The following is a 20359-nucleotide window of genomic DNA, read 5'->3' as shown; positions in this document are numbered from 1 at the left end:
TATTTGATGTCATGTAAACCAGTTCTTGGTTTGGATACATACATATATATATATATATATATATATATATATATATATATATATATATATATATATATATATATGTATGTATATATGTATGTGTGTGTGTGTGTGTGTATATATATATTTATATATATAAGGATTAACTTAGAAGGGTTTTCAAAAAAGAAGATATTATATCTTAAAAAAGAAATCTTTCTGAAGTATGCACTGATTCAGTTTCAAGCAAATAAAAACAATGAAAGTAGGTCTGAATCGGGTTATGGAAATTACTGTAGGCATTTTGGATAATAGTGTTCTTATCTGTAATGTTTCAAGGTTGATTTTTTTTTTCATCATTTGGCTAATGTAATTTACTTTTTTTCTGTATTGAACAAACTTTTAAAAACGAAAATGAACAAAAAAAAAATAGCAAATTATTCTGATTAAATTTGTGATTTTGCGTTTTAGCGATGGCTGCTTCCTCCATGCCACTGATATTCGTGTCAGGATTAATGCTTTCTCCATTCTCTTTGGCATGCAATGATGGTCTGAAGCAGCCATGGCCAGAAGAAATATTATGTAATAAATATTTGAGTTTCATGGTTTTAATTAATATTTATGCTACATTTAGATTTCGTAATTTAGATTACGTGCAATGTAAATATTAGTTTATGCACAATAACATGAAATTTTAGCACTTAGTTTCATTTTATCATGTACAATATTTAGTAGTTTACAATGATGAGTATACTCAGGCAGAATTTTTTTACTGAACAAAACATCAAGGATAGTAATCTGTTAGTAATATAAAATAAACAAGTCAATATATATTATTATAAAAGTATATATATTGACAGTATCAGAAAAAGAAAACTAGTGTGACTTTTATATTGTTTAATAAAAAAATGTTTTTTTATAAATAAAATGTTTATATATGATTATTGAATTAATTGCTTTTGGATGAGTTAACTTTTTGAGGTTTGGGTAAGGGAAATTCTGAAAGAGCAGCCAAAGAGTGTACTGAAGATAAGAATTCTGAAACGTGTGCAGGGATAACTTCCTCCTGTATCTTATAGGTGTTACATCTGCTATATGGTCAACACCTTTTGCAGCCTCTGTCATACATAAAATATTAATATATCTATCACACCTATACCAAAACAAAATTATTAAATATAATTTTATTTTACCTGTTTCCAAAAAAAATAAATTTATTTAACCATTTTATTGAAACTTATGATTTTGAAAACCCTGGTACTAAATCATTTTTACTCTCTATTATTTTAATCGTTACACTATGAATGATGAGATTTCTAACATAGTAAATAATAGCCATTTATGAATATCAGTAGTTATCATTTTAAAATTTTGATTTTGATTTAATTTAATTTCACAAAACAAAACTTTTAGGTTAGGTCTAGTGGTCATATCAGTGGCTAGTGTGTAATAATTTTAATGAACATATTCAAATAAAATTTTATAAACAAGAGTTTGATTCCTGATTCATTAATTATTTATCGGTATAAGATTATGTTCGGATGAGCTGATCTGCGAAATATAAAGAGGAGGAAATACATAACTAATTATTGTGTTCATATCTAACGATTTCACGATTTTAGTAGATGCGCCAGATTGTATTCGTGAAAGGGTAATTTTCAGATAAATGGATGGAGGAAATTTGAAAATAAAAAATATACATTATTGTATTTGTTAGATACAATAAGTGTATAATATATATATATATATATATATATATATATATATATATATATATATATATATATATATATATATATAATTATCGTCCCGTCAGTCCAAAAATTAGATAGTTGATTAGTATATTATTTTATAATAACACATGCTGTACGGTTAAATTAAAATTAGAGTCAATATTAAGAATAATTATGCTAATCTTAAACTAAATCATTACCTATTTTATTGGAATCAAGTTAGTATTATTTAGAAGTTCATATTCGATTGTAATTAAGTTAGTATTAATTAAAAATTCATATTAAAATTTATAAATACAAATTTATAATATTGTGATAAATTAGTTACATTTATACATTTATTGTTAATATTATTCACTTACTAATTTTAGCATTCAATCGAACGACATTATACAAATAACTTTTCAGTTCAACCTAACATTAATAAGTGTAAAATGACGGGAAAATTTTGACTATACTTGAAGTTTGAAACTGTTATGAGAACAAAACTTGATCTCGATTCCATGAATATATATATATATATATATATATATATATATATATATATATATATATATATATATATATATATATATGAAACAAAATCTTCAAAGAATGCTTCCATCTTACTCATCACAACCTCCAAGCAACAATACTAGCATTATGAAATGCTTCTACAACCAGTTTACAACTACATTCAAACCTAAACAAGCAACAATCGTCACTGCTGTTTTGTGTCTAACGCTGAAGAAGCTTAAACTTAACATGAAAAAAACCCTCATTATTTCCTTGTACTGATGTTAGGGTTGGGCAAAAATAATTTATCTGCAGTGTACTATAATTAACTATACTATATTATACTTAAAAAAACTGATCCACTTTTATTAAAAGTTCAGTATACTATTTTATGGTTTAGTTTTTAAAAACTAAACTTATAACAGTTTCGGTTCAGTTAACTACTCTTTTCTCTTTTCTAGTTCCTGTTCAATTGTTCTTGCTAAAAAAGCGTTATTTAATAAGAAAATATTAATAAAAGAAACCGTTCAAGTAAAAAATTAATAATGAATTTTTTTAAGACAAAATTTTTTTATCACAAATTTTTATATTTTTTCATCAATAAACATATATTACTTTTTAAATAATATTATTTTAAGTAATAAAAGTAAAATATATTTTTTTAAATTTAATTTTATTAAATGATTAAGTAATATAAATCATAAAAAAAAGACTATATAAAAAAATACTACTTTAAATATATTATATTCTTTAACATATTATTAAATATGTCAAAATATGTTAAAAAAACTTTTAATGATATTAAAATGTGTGTAAGCGCACACACTAAAATAACTATTTATTTTAAAAATCAGCTTACTTTAAAATAAATATCAATATTATTATTTTTAAATGATAGTATTTTACATACTAAAACTAAAATATATTTTTTAATGTTAAATTTTATTAAATAAATATATAATGAAATATCATAAAAAAAATAGTAATGTAGCAAAAATAATTAATATTATAGAAATATCAAATGACAAAAAAATTAACAAACGTTTATTAAAAGTAATTTTTCTAGTATCATCTTTTATTGTATTATAATAATTAATAAATATTAGTTTAATTTTTACATAATAAAATATAAATAATAAATAATTGATTAATAAAACAATTTTACGAGGGAACAAAATAAATATAAATAAAAAATTATTTTAAAATAAAATAAGTAGATGAAAAGATAAAATAAATTATATACACATATAAAAAAAATATAAATAAAAAATTAAAAAAATAAATATAAAAGTAAAATAATATTCATGACAAAATAAATATAAATAAAAAAATAAAAAATAAAATAAAATAAAATAAAATAAAATAAAATAAAATAAATAAATAAATAATAAAATAATTTTCATACACATATAATAATAAAAGAAATATAAATAAAATAGAAAATAATAATAATAAATAATTAAAAAGTTAATTTATAAGACAATTATGAATAAAATAAAATAAATATTAAAATAAATTTCAATTAAAAAAACATGTATTGTTATACTATTCAGTTTAAAAACTAGTACAATTCAGTTTAAAAACTAGTACAATTCAGTTTAAAAACTAGTACAATTCAGTTTAAAATTAATATTAGGGGTGGACAGAGTATACTGCACTGCACTATACTATAAAAATCTGCAGTTAACTATAAAACTGTTCTCCTAAACTAAACTGAACTAAAAGTAGTTTGGGTGAACTGAACTGTACTGATATTTAGTCCACTAGTTCACTCATAGTACAGTGCAGTTCAGTAAACTAATTTATATTACACTTTGTGCTCATTTGCTGATGTGTCTGGAAAATAAAATAATACAAGGACACATGGCCCCCTTTTCTTACTTTTGTTGATTAAAGAATTTGTAAACGACAAACACATGGGAACTCATGCTGAAAGGAAGAAAAGAACACGGAGCAAAGAGGAGTGATGTCTCGTCCTATGGGATCCATCCACCCAAGAAAGTGATCTTTTTCATTGGAAAAGCCAGCCAGCATGTTCACGGAGGAGAAGAAACTTCACGTAAATTGCAGCTGGAAGAAGTGAATGCATGGATGGCTGTCCAAGGACCTTCATGGTCCAGCAACAAGAAGAAGATCGACGTCCAGCACCTTGAAGAAGACCTTCACGGTCCAGCAACAGAGAAGATTGGCATGGTGATTGGAGAGCTGGAAGAAGATCCCACACAGAGAAAAACATGGCTGCCACATGAAGAAGCACACAGCAGCCCTAATCCTTTCGAACCCTAGCTTCAAGGGTTTTCAATTTGGGGGTGAAATTCTCAGTTAGGGAGAAACTGTGGTTCACAATTAACTGCACTTAAATTATGTAGAGTTCAGTTTGTTTTAACTGAACTATAAAATAGTTTAATTAGTTTTAGTTAAAATAAGTTTAGTTTTTTTAAGTATAATATAATTCAGTTAATTGTAGTTTCAGTACAGTTTGGTGAATTATGCCCAGCCCTAATTAATATAGTTAGTAGTTAGTTTAGTTTATATTGTAATTTAGTACAATTTAGTATAGTTCAGTTCAGTCTAGTTTTATAAAACAAAAAATAGTTCAGTTCAGTTTGTCTAAACTGTTTTACAGCTCAGTTCAGTTTATACAAATTAGTTTTTAATTCGGTACAGATTTTAGTAGTACAATACAGTTAAGTTCTATTTGTTCACTCTTAACTGATACTAAGAAGCCTCTACATGCATCAGTGTTATATTTGATAAAACCTATGTGTTTTTGAATTTGAGTTTGAGTTTTTATTTGGTAGCTATGTTTATTTCCAAACATAGAAATTCCACTGACTTATATGCCTGTTCTCCAGCTGGCACACATCAAATTATCATTATTCGGATTCGTCCATGTGAGACGAAGTTGTTTGTTTGGTACAAAATTTCAAAGCAGTACTATAGTTACTGTAGAACAAAAATCCAAAATTTTCTTATTCTTCCACAAAAAAAAAAAATATTGATATTTTCGTGGCTTGAATTCATAATTATTGCATTCTTCTAAGCATCGCATTCTCTTTCCAAAGACTTCATTTAGTTAAAAACAATAAGACAATCATTTACTTGCCCTCTTTCCCTTTCTAATTACACGAAAATGACTAATAGGTTTGGATGAGATGGTAATTTTAAGAACTGGACATATGTAATAAAATAAATTCTATTAATAATTTTGAACGATTTTGATAATAATTTTAGAAAATAAATTTTAAGTCTATCTCTTTCTTACAAAACCGTTTTATAAAATAAATTTTACACTAATTATATATTATAAACTCGTCTTTATTTTTAATATCGTAATTTTATTAAAAACTTACAGGTATTGGAAACTTTAATGACAGAATAATATATTCAACATGGAATATTGTACTCTCCTTATTCTGAAAGTATCGATCATTGAAACAAATGTTATAGTTTCTAATTTATAAAAATGCTAACCAAGTTCTCAACAACAAAAAAGATCTTACAACTTCATCATAGATATTCCCCCATTCAAGTCCAAAACATCAAACTCAAAGCACCAAAATGAGATTAGTACTCAGTTGATAAGCAAACATGGCATTATATGCAAACTTGCCATTCAGGGCTAGGCACAAGCCAATGCATACACACTACAAAATATGATATATAAACGAAATGCTACTGAGAAGAAAAATGTACCTAGAGTTGAAGTTAAAAACAAAAAAAAAAAAAAAAATTCCCCTATTGAGAGTTAAAAACATCAAACGTGCTATAGAATCTTGTACGACAATCCTCTAAATGCGAGTCACAGGAAAGAAAAGTTGAGCAATAGTAACAAGAGTTGTGCATTGTCATTTTGGTTAAAAACAAAGCCATCAATTCAAAAACTACCATGATGATCCTCATTCAAATTTTAACATTCATGACAAATAGAAACCATAGTCCTTGAGTCATACCCTATATACTAGTGGAAACATGGTTGACATAATAAGTCACATTCCAACAAAGCAAATAATGTCTCAACACTCCTAAACCGTGACCAAAAAGAAAGGGTCAGACAGACCTCTGTCTCCGGTTTGTGGACAATAATGATAGAATAATGTTGTGGACATTAAATTTTGGTCCATACAAGAGAAAAAAAACAGGAAAAAGGAAGAAGTGATAATGTAACAAGGGCTATGATATGACAAGAAGAAAAAAATGAAGAGAATAAAAGTTATTAAATGAGGACCTACACTACTGAGATATTTATGTACCATTATTGATAAAAACAAAGAAGAATAAGGTGAAAAACAATAATGATATAGTATAAAAGTAATAATCATAATAATAATAATAAGACTTATTATGCATAGGAAGAAAATAAGGAAAAAAAATGAAGAAATGAAGAGAAAATAATAATAACCCTTATCTTGTTATCTTTTTTCACTTCCATTTTCTACTTGTTTCTGTGGATAATGATGGCTAGTAACATTTAACACATGCGTGTCTATAAAACATTAATATTTTGGATCACACGTACGGTTGAAACCAAACAGGTTGGAGAATGGAGCCACATAAAGTTGAAAGGACATTTTGGCTTCATACTAGGAAGCAAAAGGACAAAAACTTGGAAGTTATTACTACAACACAAGCATGGGTAAAACAGGAACCTAGCTAAAAAACAAAAACACAAAAAGAAAAAAAAAATTCCCCCATTTTTGGTCAACCACTATTTTCTCTCTATTCCACCATGGCTAGGTCATCCATCACTTCATCCATTCGTTCATTCATTCATCTATAAGCAAAAACCACCGACTCAAATTCTTTCTCCCTTCTCATGACCACGAGCTTGTGAGGAAGAAGAAGCAGACGATGTGGGACTCATGGCAGTCAAAAAAAACTTATCTTTCTCAAAACTCTCTTCCTCATCCATGAAAATCTGTTTGCACCTGCACTCGACGCTGCAGAAGGCCCTGTCCCCTCTACACACATTCATGTTTATAGAAGCAGAGAAGAATAAACCCATTTAACGTATGAATGAAAAAGCATAAAAGATCTTGGCTTTTGTCAGAACAGAAACCAGAGAGAAACGAAGAAGCAGCATGCAGTATTTTAAATAGACTAAAACAAGATCTGGGTTTGAAGTGAAAGTGAAAAAAAGTGTCAGAAAAGAAAGAGAACGTTAAGGTAGGTTTAATAGTAACATTGAAGGACTACTCACTTGTACATGTAGATGTCTTTCCCAGGTAAGAGTCTCTTTCTGCAGAGAAAACATTGATGTAGAAACGTTGGAGAGTGCTGAGAAGCGTTCGCTGCAGAAGGAGAGTGCTTGTTCATGCTGCTAAGCACCGTCGTTTTGCTAATCACTTGTGGAGTTTTCTTGCTAGCATTACCTTTCTGTGCTTCTAACACTACACTCAGACCCAGCATCTTTCATTCTACGTTTTCTTTCTCACTCTTTTTCTAGCACTGAGAAAATGGAAAATGGAAGATGATGAATGTTGTGGAGGAGATAGTAGAGAAGTGAAGAAAGAGGGGTCAATGTGGTGGGTCCCATACAGCTACGGAGCAGTAACAAAGATCAATGATTTGACTGCTTTTGCTATTCAACTGCCACGTATCTGTTTTTTTTTTCATTTTCTTATTTCTTTTAGGTTAATGTTGGGTTGAAGGTTTTGTCTGCTAGTGATAATGTTCTGCTTGAAACACTTTTCGCTGATGCATGCATCCATCTATTATTAATAAAAACAATATAGCATGAGTTTTGTATCATGCTCTCGGGGTACATTTTTATCTATTCTTTTTATTTCTTTCACAAATATTATTTATTTTATAACATATGTAAATTTATTTACATTTTCTTCTGTGAATATTTATTTTAGAGTATAGCATTTATTTACATAGGTTTTAATAAATTTTTTAAGTTTGGTTGATGAAGTTTGCTTAAGTCAATAATAAAATTAAAATTGGTTTGATTTAATTTAGGTCAAATATTTATAAAATGTTTAATTTGTAAAATTATCATCACCTCACTTTTTATACTTAATGGAATAAAACTTGTATAATATATCACCGTAAAAATGTTTTTTGCATTTAGTGTTAGAAATAGAAAAAAATTCTAATATTATGATAAAATTTAAAAATTAAAACATATTTAACTCTCTTTAATATAATTATTATTTATTAAGGTGAGTTGGGCCTTAAACTTAAAGATGAGTTGATTAAATTTGCTTCTGTCATTAATAAAGTTAAAATTGGTTTGGTTCAATTTAGATCAAATATTTTTTCCTTGATTTGATTTATTTTGAAACTTTTTGGATTGATTTATTAAAATTCATTATAATATAAGTTAATTAAATTTTAATTTTTTGGTAAATTTAAGATATTTTTAATTAAGTTCTTATTAAAAAAATTGTCTATTGAGGATTTAAAATTTTATATTTTTCATTTGAGTTTGTATTTTAACTTTTCTGTTAAGTAAGTGATATTGCTCTAGTTACTTTGCTTCACATGATATTTTATATTAAAAGACATAATTTTATGATTAATATAACATGTGATTTTTATTGGATAAGGATAAACGAAATCAATGAAGAAAGTAAAATGAAAACATAAATATGGTATTCAAGGGACAAGGTTGCACACCAAAACAAACATGGGATGAGATTGAAAATGTGGTGTGAAAACGAAAATCTGTTGAACGGTGTTAAATGAAACCGAAGAGGAAAGTTAAACAAATACTTAAATACGATGTTGAAAGACTGTAAGACAAGGATGAAGTTTGGTGTAGTATCCATTTGTTAATATGTGAAAAAATTATGAGCATTTAAGCTTGTCTTTCAAGTTTTAAAATTTGTTGAGACCAAAACAGTTAGATAGATAACAAGAATTGTGATACAGAATAATTCTAGAAAAGGGAGATTTTAATAGAGTTTTTAAAACATTTTACAAAGCTCTTTTGAAGGAGTCGGATGATGATCGGTAATAAATTTTAAACACTTAAGTATTTCAAAGAGTATTTAAGAAAACTTTTAGAAAAAAAGCAACTTATTTTTATATTAATTCGTTTCAAACTGAGTTACGTTATATTCTTTCTTAAATATTCTTAAGGGATTTTACTAATCTTGAAATATTATAATACGAGTTTAATCACTTTTAGTTTTACAACTAACTCAACTAGTTAGAACGAGTTTCACAACTCCTGATATAAATTAGTCCAATTGACTAGAGCGTTTAACTCCAGTAAGTTAAACTTGCAAGTGTTTGAATTTGCTTATGAATTTGAAAACAACAAAGTATTTTCGAAAATACAAAAACATAACATAACTTTTGTAGAGAGGATATGAATTTAATATAAAGTAGTTCTGAAAACTTGTAAAGAAACTTTTCTTTTTCAAAGAAGTCTTAGACGATATGAGCTTTAAAGAGAAAACAACAACGTAAACGTATGCAAAGATAATTGTCGTGTTTCTCCTCTTCCTGTAATCCTTAAACAACGCTTTAAATATTTTTGAAGGGGATAGTTCATGTGAAACAAATTATTTTTCATTATTGTAATGAGTCATTTGATGTGTTGGACATTATTCCAAATTATATGTCTTAATATCAAATAAACATAAGAAACATATTTTCTGGTTAGTTTGCTGTACGATGGCGGTATCTCCCAATACTATATTTAAATTTTTATTTTACTTTCCTCTTAATTATTTTTACACTCAGCTAATATGTTTGTTTTCACTTTATTTTCAATCTATTCTCATGCTTATTATGTTGTTCAACCCAACATTTTCTAGCCTTCCAACACCACATATATATGTTTTAGTATAGTTTTTCTTTTTCGTTGTCATTTCATTTACTCCTATCAAAAAATAAAAGTCATCTATTATCTTAATCACAAAAACTACATCATCTAATCTTAACAACTAACCATATGACGTGTTAATTGTAGATTAGATAGTTTTAGATTAATATTCCAATATATGTATGAATTAAATAAAGTCACGGAAATATTACTTAATAATAACATAATAAAATTTGATAAATACACCAAATATAGAAGAAGTCATATTGGAAAAATCTTTAATGCTTCTCAAAATGAATATTCAAATTTAAGATATAAGATTTAGTAATTTATAACATTGTATATTCATATTTAAAAATAAACCTGTATAATTTTGAAGAGACAAAGTGAGGGGTGGACCATCCTCACCTCAATCCTCTTTTGTCCATTTCACATAAATAACATAGTACATATGGGCTATGTTATATATTTTATCTATTAAAAAAATAGAATGAGACAAAAAGTTATAAATGTGATTAACTTTTTTATTTTTACCACCAACAAAACGAGTCCACTTATTACATTTTGTTCTATTTTTGGAAAAAATAACATTAACATTATTTATTATAATTATTATTAGAACATGAATCATTTATAGTTGGAATGGAGAATTGTTGAGAAAGTTATAAATTGATTTTGGTTAATTTTATTGAAGTGAGAGGCTAAAATAACAGTGACATGAATATTTGGTTAAATTAAATTGTTGTGCAATGTGGGACCGAGGTTGAATGTTCATACAATAATCACACAGCTGCTACAATAAATTACGTACCAAAAATTAATTGTGCAATAAATTGGACAACGGTTGCATGTGTGGAGAATGTTCAATTTCAAAATCATTAGAATAAGAGTTTAAATTTTATTTTATGAAAAATAACACTAGTTTCGCACATTAGATAATTAGTTTAATTGAACATCTTCATATTGTGTTAGTATTACTCAAGTAGTAATATTAATAAAAATACATTTTAAAATACCTGTTTGACATTCTTTCTTTTATTTCGAATGAGGGTTCTAGAAGATATTTTTGTATTCAAGTATTTTTGAATTTAAAAATATTTATTCTTGATTTTTTTTTATTATAAATTGAATGTTTTAAAATATAAAATATTTTTTACTCAGAAATATTATTTTTTATACTTCAGATTAGATGTTTTGAAAGATATGTTACGAATCCAAAAATATATCAGAATATTTAATCTGAAAAATATTAAAATTAAGGAAGTGTGTGATTTTTATTATATCTTTAATTAGGAATATTTTGGAGAGTAAACTTTTATTGGGGTGCAGAAAAAAGAAATAGAAAAGTGTAGGAAGAATACCCAGTTTTTGATGGACCCTTCGTGGGCTAACTGTTCTGCTGGTGTGGTAAATAAAGCAGAGTTTTTAATCTGCACCCTCTTTTTTTATTTCAACATGGATCTCATTTTTCTTTTTGTTTTGACAAAAAAATATTCCTAGCAGAAAATACGTTTGAGAAGAAAATCACATTACATTTTATATTTATTACGCACACTTTTTATCTTGTGTAATTGATTTCAAAAATAAAATATGTACTACATTGAAAGTCTAAGTATAAAATAGGTTTACCGTGAAGGTCATACATAATAGGACAATTATTCATCAAGACAATGAAAATCATGTTAAAATATTTGTATCAATTGTTAATACATTTCTTTTAATTCTTGTCTCCTCTTCTTTACTTTTTTACTTTCTAAAAAAATAACTAAATTCAAGAAAAACATAGTTTAATGACAGAATTTGTATCATGTAAAAAAAATCCCAAAATAAATAATATTATATAAAAATTAAAAAAATAACTTGTTGCCATCAAAATAAATAATATTAAATAAAACAAAAATCACAATATAAAGAAATTTAAGAACAAGTCACCTAGGATAAATATAATTGAAGTAAAGATCGTTCATGTAAATACTATGTAAAATAAATAAACTACAAGAAGTCGTACATACAACAAATTTCTATATGAGAAAAGAAATCATAACTAATGTATGGAAGCATGACTATTATTAAAAAGAATAAAAGTTAAACCTGCAAGCATATATGTTAAAAAAATATTAGTACAAAGTCATACATAAAAACATGACTTTTTTTTAAAAGAAAAATTTGTGTATCTTAGCCTATAAGATTATAGAAAATTGTGTTTTAGAATTAATAGTGTGTTTAAAATAACAAGACTCAATTATTTTAATATTAAAAATTTATAGTATAAATATAATTTTATAAACAAGTTTTGTTATCTTAAAACACACATTTTTTTAGAAATCTTTTCTCAGAACTCTTTAAGACATCTCACAAATCGTTCATCATTTTGAAGATCGTAAACCGTAGGATCTCTCTTGGTGATGAACTTATCAAGATCATCTAATCAGTTTCTTCAATAGAGTAAGTTGATTTTCAATTTCCTTCTTAGTCAGTTGGTCCTTTTTAAGCATGTGGTTTTTGATCAATTCACATGTAGTGTTTATGTTCATTTTATTAGTATTTGTTGATCAATGGTCTTAATAATATATCTTGATCGTGTTTGCGTTATTCATAGGAACAAATTGCGCTACTTGTGTGTGTAGGAGTGTTTTAGAGGTCATTGAGTCATAGGGAAGTTTAGTTGCTTTAGTGTGCGTGAATTGTATAATTTTAATTGAAATTGGTATGTTGTTGAATTCGATTGATATTTGTGTTGAATTGAATGATATGACTTATTGATTGAAATGGGATTTTGGTTTGTGTTTGGATTGTTGTGATTGGGAGAACTGAAGAGCTACGAAATTGTACAAATTGGTATGAATTTGATGTATAAAAATTATGTTGAACCACTTCTCTAGAAAAAAGAATACTAATTTGAACAATTGATCATGTTTCATTTCACTTAAATCACAAATCTAAGGGTGTTAAAATATGGCATGGCGCTGAGCGGTATTGGTGTGGCACTAAGCGCAAGCTTGTTGTGCAAATCTGGAAGCACTTTTGCTCCAAACCATTGAGTGCCTCTTTTCACTGCTAAGCGACCATTTTTGCGAATGTTTTGATGTTGAGCGGTGGTAGGACACTGTTGAGCGCCATATTACATGTAGGTTTGGAACAATTTTAGTTTCAGGATCTTGAGCGACAATAAGGTGTCGTTGAGCATGACGTTTTGCGAGAAGAATGACGTTGGACAAAAGAACTGTCGTTGAACGCCACCTTTGTGAGAGAGGTTTCACACTTAGTGCCACCTCTGAGTGTCAGTTTATATACTTGTTTTGTTTCTTCTTTTTGGCTGTTTGGTATTGATATGTATAATCATTGATTTTTGCTTGTGAGTGTTATTTTTGTATGATTCTATATGAGGATCTTTGTTATGATTATGTGTGATATGATTGTTGAGAGAATTTCAAAGACAAATTGTGTGATGGTGATGTTTAGTGCTTTGATATATGGGAGTTTAGAAAGGATGTATTATGATATACTATCAGTCTTTCAACTCATATAGAGATAAATGTGGTGGGAGAGAGAATGAGAGGAGGTCTTAGCCTTGAACTTTTAGTCTTCGGTATGAAAAGATTAATCTCGTGAGGAGTAAGGTAATAATGCCTGTGTTTATGACTTTGTAGAGCATAGATACCACTACGAGAGTACACCTTTAATGAAGCCCTATGTCAAAGTACATATCCAAATGATTGAGTCTAAAGTCAATTGTATGTATGTTTTTATACGAGTTTTAATACTTTATAAATGTTGAACTGGTATTTGATATGATTCAATTGTCTTATGATATTTTATTTTGCACACTAGCTTATTTGTTTTCTTCTCTTTTGTGTTTTGTTTTTCTTTTACAAGGATCACCTCTCAGTGTGGGCAGAGGAGTTTCATGTTGACATGCCTTTAGTGGAGAGCGAGGATGATGCAAAGTGATTGTTTAAGTTTTAACTAGTAGCTAGTTGTATAAAAGTTTCGTGTCTTTGGAAAAACTTGTGTAGTTTTATGTGTTTTTGCACATATATTATTATGATTATTAAATGGATAACTTATTAATATTTTAGACTTATTAATATTTTAGATGATTTGTATTTATCTATTGTGTATTGTCAAAATTTATAATATTTTATTTAGAAGTTATGTAGTATGTTACACAATTTATTCACATTTTTTTTAATTTTATCCATTTATTTTTATAAACATTTAGGATAATTATATCAGTTTGGTACATTTTCTAAGATAGAAAACAAATATGTTGCATCTTCATGGTCTCCAAGTTTAAGAGATTATAAGTAAGTACGGAAGCTTGTATAAGAACTATATTTGTGACAAGCCTGATGCACAATATGATAATCACAAACTGGTGAAAAAATTTGTTAAAAAAATAAAGATTTTTAATATTTTTCTTTATTTATTTAGATATTCTTTAAAAGCAAAACCATAACGAATTTATAGATAATATTATCAAACACAACGATCACAATTAAATTTAAAATATTAAACTCTTTGATTTTATAAACTCTATTTCCTTTTAAAATTTGACCAAGTCCAATCGTTTTTAGAGTAGATTGATTTTTAAATTTGAAACAAAAAAATTCTTAGTAATGCAAATTGACAAATCAAAAATAGAAAGCCAACAGTCAAATAAAGATTAGAAATGGAGAAAGGTAACAAAGCACCAACAATAAAATAATGTCCACGATGTTATTGGTGGAGGTAAAATGTCTAAATACTGTGAAACCTACGTACCTTTTCAGTGCTCCTTTCCAAATAAAAAAGAAAGTGATGAACTTTATGTTATTCATTTTTCTTATAAATTCTTTTACTAAGGACATTTATTAATATTCCTACTAAATAACTAAAAAATTTAATTTATATTTCATTGTTAAGAACAAAGCAACCTAAACATTATATGATGAGGTATTTTTTAGGTTTAATACGTATTTTGGTCCCTCTTTTCGTAGGGTCTGTTCAAATTGGTCCTACTTTTTTTCAAAAGTTCACTAAGATCCCACTTTTCGCAAAAACGATGCACGTTAGTCCTTTTTTAGGTTTAATACGTATTTTGGTCCCTCTTTTCGTAGGGTCTGTTCAAATTGGTCCTACTTTTTTTCAAAAGTTCCCTATTTTGATCCCTCTTAGTGAACTTTTCGTATTTTGGTGAGCTGTACATTTTGATCCCTCAAAAGTTCACCTCAACGAAAAATGTACAGCTCACCAAAATACGAAAAGTTCACTAAGAGGGATCAAAATAGGGATCAAAATAGGGAACTTTTGAAAAAAAGTAGGACCAATTTGAACAGACCCTACGAAAAGAGGGACCAAAATACGTATTAAACCTAAAAAAGGACTAACGTGCATCGTTTTTGCGAAAAGTGGGATCTTAGTGAACTTTTGGAAAAAAGTAGGACCAATTTGAACAGACCCTACGAAAAGAGGGACCAAAATACGTATTAAACCTATTTTTTATAAGGCATGGATATGAAATTTAAGAGATATTTAAGAAGTGAATAAGGGTTGTTTGTGTTGTTACTTTGTTGGCGTTTTGTTGTAAGCAGGAATGTTGGACCAAGTTATATCCAATATAACTTTATAGGTTAATGATGATGATCATGGTTGTTCTGTTGAAATGAGTTGAGTAGTAACTAATCAAGGAAAGTGGTGATCCCAAAAGAAAAAGAAAAAGAAAAGTTGTTTTGATTTTATTTATGAGTGTGTGGGACATAAAATAGGTGGCAGTTAGCCAGTTAGGTTCCCCTTGACAAGTAACAAAAAGTTGCCCTAGCTTTCGGCTGTCCTCAAAGTGGGGCTATTAGTAGCTGAATTATAGATTAACCATTCCTTCATTTTTTTATCATTTAGCTTTGGCCATTTCTTATATATTTATATCTAGACAAAGCAAAAAAGTCATATTTACTAATCCATTCATATTTCATAAGTTAAGAACTACTATATAGTGATAGGTAGTTATTCCAAAATATGCCTGTTGCTTACAAATTGGTACATTTCTGCCAAACTTGTTCGCATATGTCTATGTCCTGTCTATTCCATTGGAAGTGATGTATTGGTGGGGAAGAGGAGACATGTCATTACATTAGGGAGTTACATTAAAAAAATATTTCTTTTTCTCTATAACATTTTTTCAGCAAAAAAAAAAAAATAGCATCACACTTTTTTAAGTTCATTTGACATATAATATAAATATAAAATAATTATAAAAGTGTAAACTTTTGTATTTTTCAAAAAAAAAAAGAAAAATAATTCTTTAACATACATAATTTTTTTATATTCATTTGACACTATCCTATCTTACTTTTTACTCTCTTCTTTTGTGAAAAAATACAAAAGTTTACATTTTTATGACCATTTTACTCTTATATTCTGTGTCAAATGAATGTAAAAGTGTGTCATGATACCGTTACTTAAGAAGAAAATAAAAAGTAAAGAATGTATAAGAGTAATGATTACATTCAAAGAGTAATGATTATTTGACACACTTAAATTTTTTACATTTATTTGACACTATCCTTGTTTACTTTTTACTCTCTTCCTTTTTAAAACAATGCAAAAGTTTACATGACTATTTTATTTTTGTAGTATCTGTCAAATGAACGTAAAAATATGAAATGTTACCATTACTCTTGTTCAAATTCACACTAATTGTTCCACTTTTTTCCTCGATATTAATTATAAACTCATTATTCTTTCACCTTCTGATAAAAAAAAATCATTCTCTCTAACTTAGAATTTGGGACTTAGGAGCTATATAATGCACAGATACCAGAAAAATGTACAGAGTTCTTAAAAACATGAAAAATATATTTATGCATGTATTTGTGATTGACAGACATACATGACACAGATTGAATTATCTGTAAGTTAAGGTTTTCCACAAAACAACACTAAATATAAAATCTCACAAAAAGTACAAAGAAATGACATAGGACAATGATTTTTCGTTTCATAAGAAACCAAAGTACCCTAATATTCCTCTTGCCATGTGTCCCTGCACATGCATACTTCCTCCTAGCTATAACACATGCAAGCACATGCTTAAACCTTCACAGAATAGGGCATCCACCCCAAAGAACTCATGCATATCCTACTCGTTTTCAACGAGGTCCAAATTTACTTTTCTCCCAACACTTGTATGCATATGCACCAATTACGTACACTATCTTAAGTTTTATCATAGTCAGTCTTCTACTATCAAAATCCTGCTTTTCTCACTGCTTTTTCTTTTACTCAAGAATTTTTACGCGTTATTAGCTAAAGAATTTCCATGAGAACTGTTCATTCAATGTATTGATATATATATAATTGGTTGTGAAAGCTGATTCCATTAATTTCTCTTGTGGTTTCACATGGATCATATTATGGAATAGAAGATTAATCTGTGTCAAAATATCAGACCATTTTGAATTATAAAAGTGAACAGAGGTTACATAATTTTCTTCACTGGTAACTTGTGCTTAAAATGTAACTTGATGATTATGTTTACTGATACAGATACCATTGAAAGAAGAATTGAAATTACATGAATATGTCTTATACTAATCATCAGTGATCAGATAACCCTACTATTACAATTTGCAGCAACGTCACCAACTATAGCTTGGCAAGGGGGGGAAAGTAGAAGAAAATATATTGGTTATGCAAAAACATATACAAAAGCATAATCACAATAAAAAGAAGTAATCGAGTGTAGTCAAGATTCTTAACATTTGGTCCTTCCACTGGTGTCATGATTCTGGCTTGTATATTCCCCTGATGCAATTGGGTGTAGCAAGAAGCATCACTTTAGGGATCTGTTCTTCTCATTGAGAAAGACAAGACCTTCTTCACATTTGACTAGTGTTTGGTCTCCATGTTCCGTTGTGTCACATGAAGTCTTTCCCACCAAGCTTTTTGCCTTCAAGGACTCCCTTTCCCAATCTGTGTTGTATACCACAACTAGAATAGAGACCACACATGCTATCTGTGCTGCCAACAGCCCATAGCAAAGACCCACCAACCCTAGTCTCCAAAAAAATGCCATCACTATAGCCACTGGTGCCCCCACCAAGTAAAATGAATAGAAATTTATCCCTGCCCCAACACCAGGCCTAGCACTTCCCCTAAGGATTCCACAGCTTGTGGTTTGAGGACAGTTTGCTAACTCACAAATCCCAATTATGGGTAAAACACTCATGGTAAGTTCCAACACCTCACTATCACTGGTGAAAACCCTCCCCCATCTCTCTCTCCCTAATGTGGTCCATAACAAACCCAATATCGAACTTGCAAGAGCCATTCCTACTGCCACAATTGTTGACAACCTTGCCCTCTCGGGTTGACCCGCCCCGAGTTCATTCCCCACTCTTGTTGACACTGAAGCACTCAGTGCTGTTGGTAAAGTGTACATAAGAGACGTGGTTTGAATTACTATGCCAGCGGTGGCTAAGGCTACTCGCGGATTGTAAAGGTAGCCTGCTAGAATTGTCATGAACTCGTACCACCACCATTCCAAGCACACTCCTAAGCAACTCTGAATTGAAAACCTTATCAGTGTGCCCCACTCTTTGCCTAACGAGGTTGTTGTTGTTGTTACTGTTGTGGAACTACTGATAAGACTGGTTAAGTTTTGGTCTTGTTGTCGTGATGACAAGGGACGAGATATTAATAAAGGCATGGAAAGTGACCCCTTTGAGACGCGCATGTAGAGCATGTATGATAGGAGGAAGAAAAGGGTGTTGAAGTTGGCAACAAAAGCTGACATAGCAATCCCGGGTACACCAAGGTGGAGTTTGAAGGTGAAAAAAGTCACGACAGGGATGTGTATGAGAATGGACAGCAAAGTGCACCACAGTAGAGGCCATGTTGTCCCTTTGCTACGTAAATAGATTCGAATTGGGTGAAGGAAGCTGTTGGCAATGAGGTCTGGGATGGAGAAGCGGCAATAGATGCTTGCGACTTTGGTTATCTCAGGGTTCTGCTGAAGCCATAGCATCAGAGGCTCCAGCTTCAGCCACAGGAAACAAATGGGCAGTGAAGCCGCCAGTAACATGAAAATTGTCCTTTGTAAAGTTAGAGAGACCAAACACAAGTTTCTTGAACCAAAGGCTTGCGTGCAAAGAGGTTCCATTCCCATGGCTAAACCTGAGAGGACAGAGAAACCAGTTATGTTGGTGAAGCCTATGGCCAAAGCACCACCAGCTAACTCAAGGCTTCCCAACCTTCCCATGCACACAACTAATACCATGTTTTTGATGTATCCCACAAGGCTCATTGCTGCTATTGGAACTCCTATGTCCCCCATTCTCTTTAACTCATCCACTACCTACCAAACATAACACAAGGAAATTAATGCCATTCTATAGCTATGCTTAATTGCACTGTAATAAAAGCTTTATGATATGCTGACAGAAAAACAATACAAGTGAAGGAGTGAAAAATGGAAGAGAGTGAAAGCTTCTGAAAGCATATATGTGAGGTCTCGTTCGTACCTCGGCAGTTGTCGGGTATGTCTTTTGGGGTTTCTCCTCCGCAACCATCTTAGACATTTGGTTTTTTCTCTTTCTTGTTTCTGTGTGGTGTGAGACAGTAGTATATAATAAAGAGGAACAGTATTAATGAAATATCGGGTGCCTTTTTTCTCCTCAAAGAAAACACTCATCCAAGTACAAAGTGAAGGGGACAAGAGGGAGAGAAGTGAGGGAACAAGAAACTTGGGTGTGAGAATGAGGAGTAAGCTGAGAAACCTTTATATAAGGGTTGGAGATTGTGGGGTATGTAGCATGGTGGATTCTTTTGAATTTAAAAAGCAATATTACATTATTGATGATTATTATCATCATCAATAGAAAATAATTTCAGAGGCCAACACCCTTCAAGTATACATCTCTGTACAGAAATGTTAAGATGTTACCTCAAAAGTTTATACTTTAAAAGAAGGTCCTAAAAAGCTTATAATCTTGCTTGTGACTTCCACATGATAGTCAAAATCAAAGAGAAACTACAGTGAAATTTTAATGTACTGTTTTTGCAGATAGAGAAACACGCAAACAAGAAAAACTCTGCATAAAGACGGATCCTATATTATATCTACTTTCATAACATCTTATGTTTTTATTATAAGTAATATTAGACAATTTAAAAATTTATGAAATTTCATGATGACCATTTTCACATAAATTCCACATCATCTTAGCCATCATATATATACTGGTGTGGAATCGGCTATATTGAGATTATGTCACCTTAACTCAAAATCAAAACCTCATGTTGAGTTTTATCTATATTTAAACTATGACTTTTTATAGTTAAGAGTATAAGAGTTCGATATAAAGTGATATAT

General features: G+C 29.2%; 2 protein-coding genes across 2 annotated transcripts; both read right to left on the bottom strand.

The window, feature by feature from the left end:
• Window positions 1–6713: 6713 nt before the first annotated feature.
• LOC124826787 (FCS-Like Zinc finger 6-like) lies at window positions 6714–7680 on the bottom strand. Its single transcript, XM_047299724.2, has 2 exons — window positions 7429–7680; window positions 6714–7189 (listed from the first exon to the last, which is right to left on the bottom strand). The coding sequence occupies exons 1-2, from the start codon at window positions 7635–7637 to the stop codon at window positions 7024–7026; spliced, it is 375 nt and encodes a 124-aa protein (XP_047155680.1). The 5' UTR covers window positions 7638–7680; the 3' UTR covers window positions 6714–7023.
• Window positions 7681–17489: 9809 nt separating this feature from the next.
• Window positions 17490–19712, bottom strand: LOC124826786 (protein DETOXIFICATION 55-like). Its single transcript, XM_047299722.2, has 2 exons — window positions 19509–19712; window positions 17490–19342 (listed from the first exon to the last, which is right to left on the bottom strand). The coding sequence occupies exons 1-2, from the start codon at window positions 19563–19565 to the stop codon at window positions 17819–17821; spliced, it is 1581 nt and encodes a 526-aa protein (XP_047155678.2). The 5' UTR covers window positions 19566–19712; the 3' UTR covers window positions 17490–17818.
• Between the last annotated feature and the right edge of the window lie 647 nt (window positions 19713–20359).

The sequence above is a fragment of the Vigna umbellata genome, chromosome 2, assembly GCF_029865625.1.
Source record: "Vigna umbellata cultivar VRB3 chromosome 2, Vumbellata_1.0, whole genome shotgun sequence".
NCBI lineage: Eukaryota > Viridiplantae > Streptophyta > Magnoliopsida > Fabales > Fabaceae > Vigna > Vigna umbellata.
The sequence above is the reverse complement of the archived record's forward strand: the minus strand, read 5'-3'. Positions and strand labels throughout refer to the sequence as shown.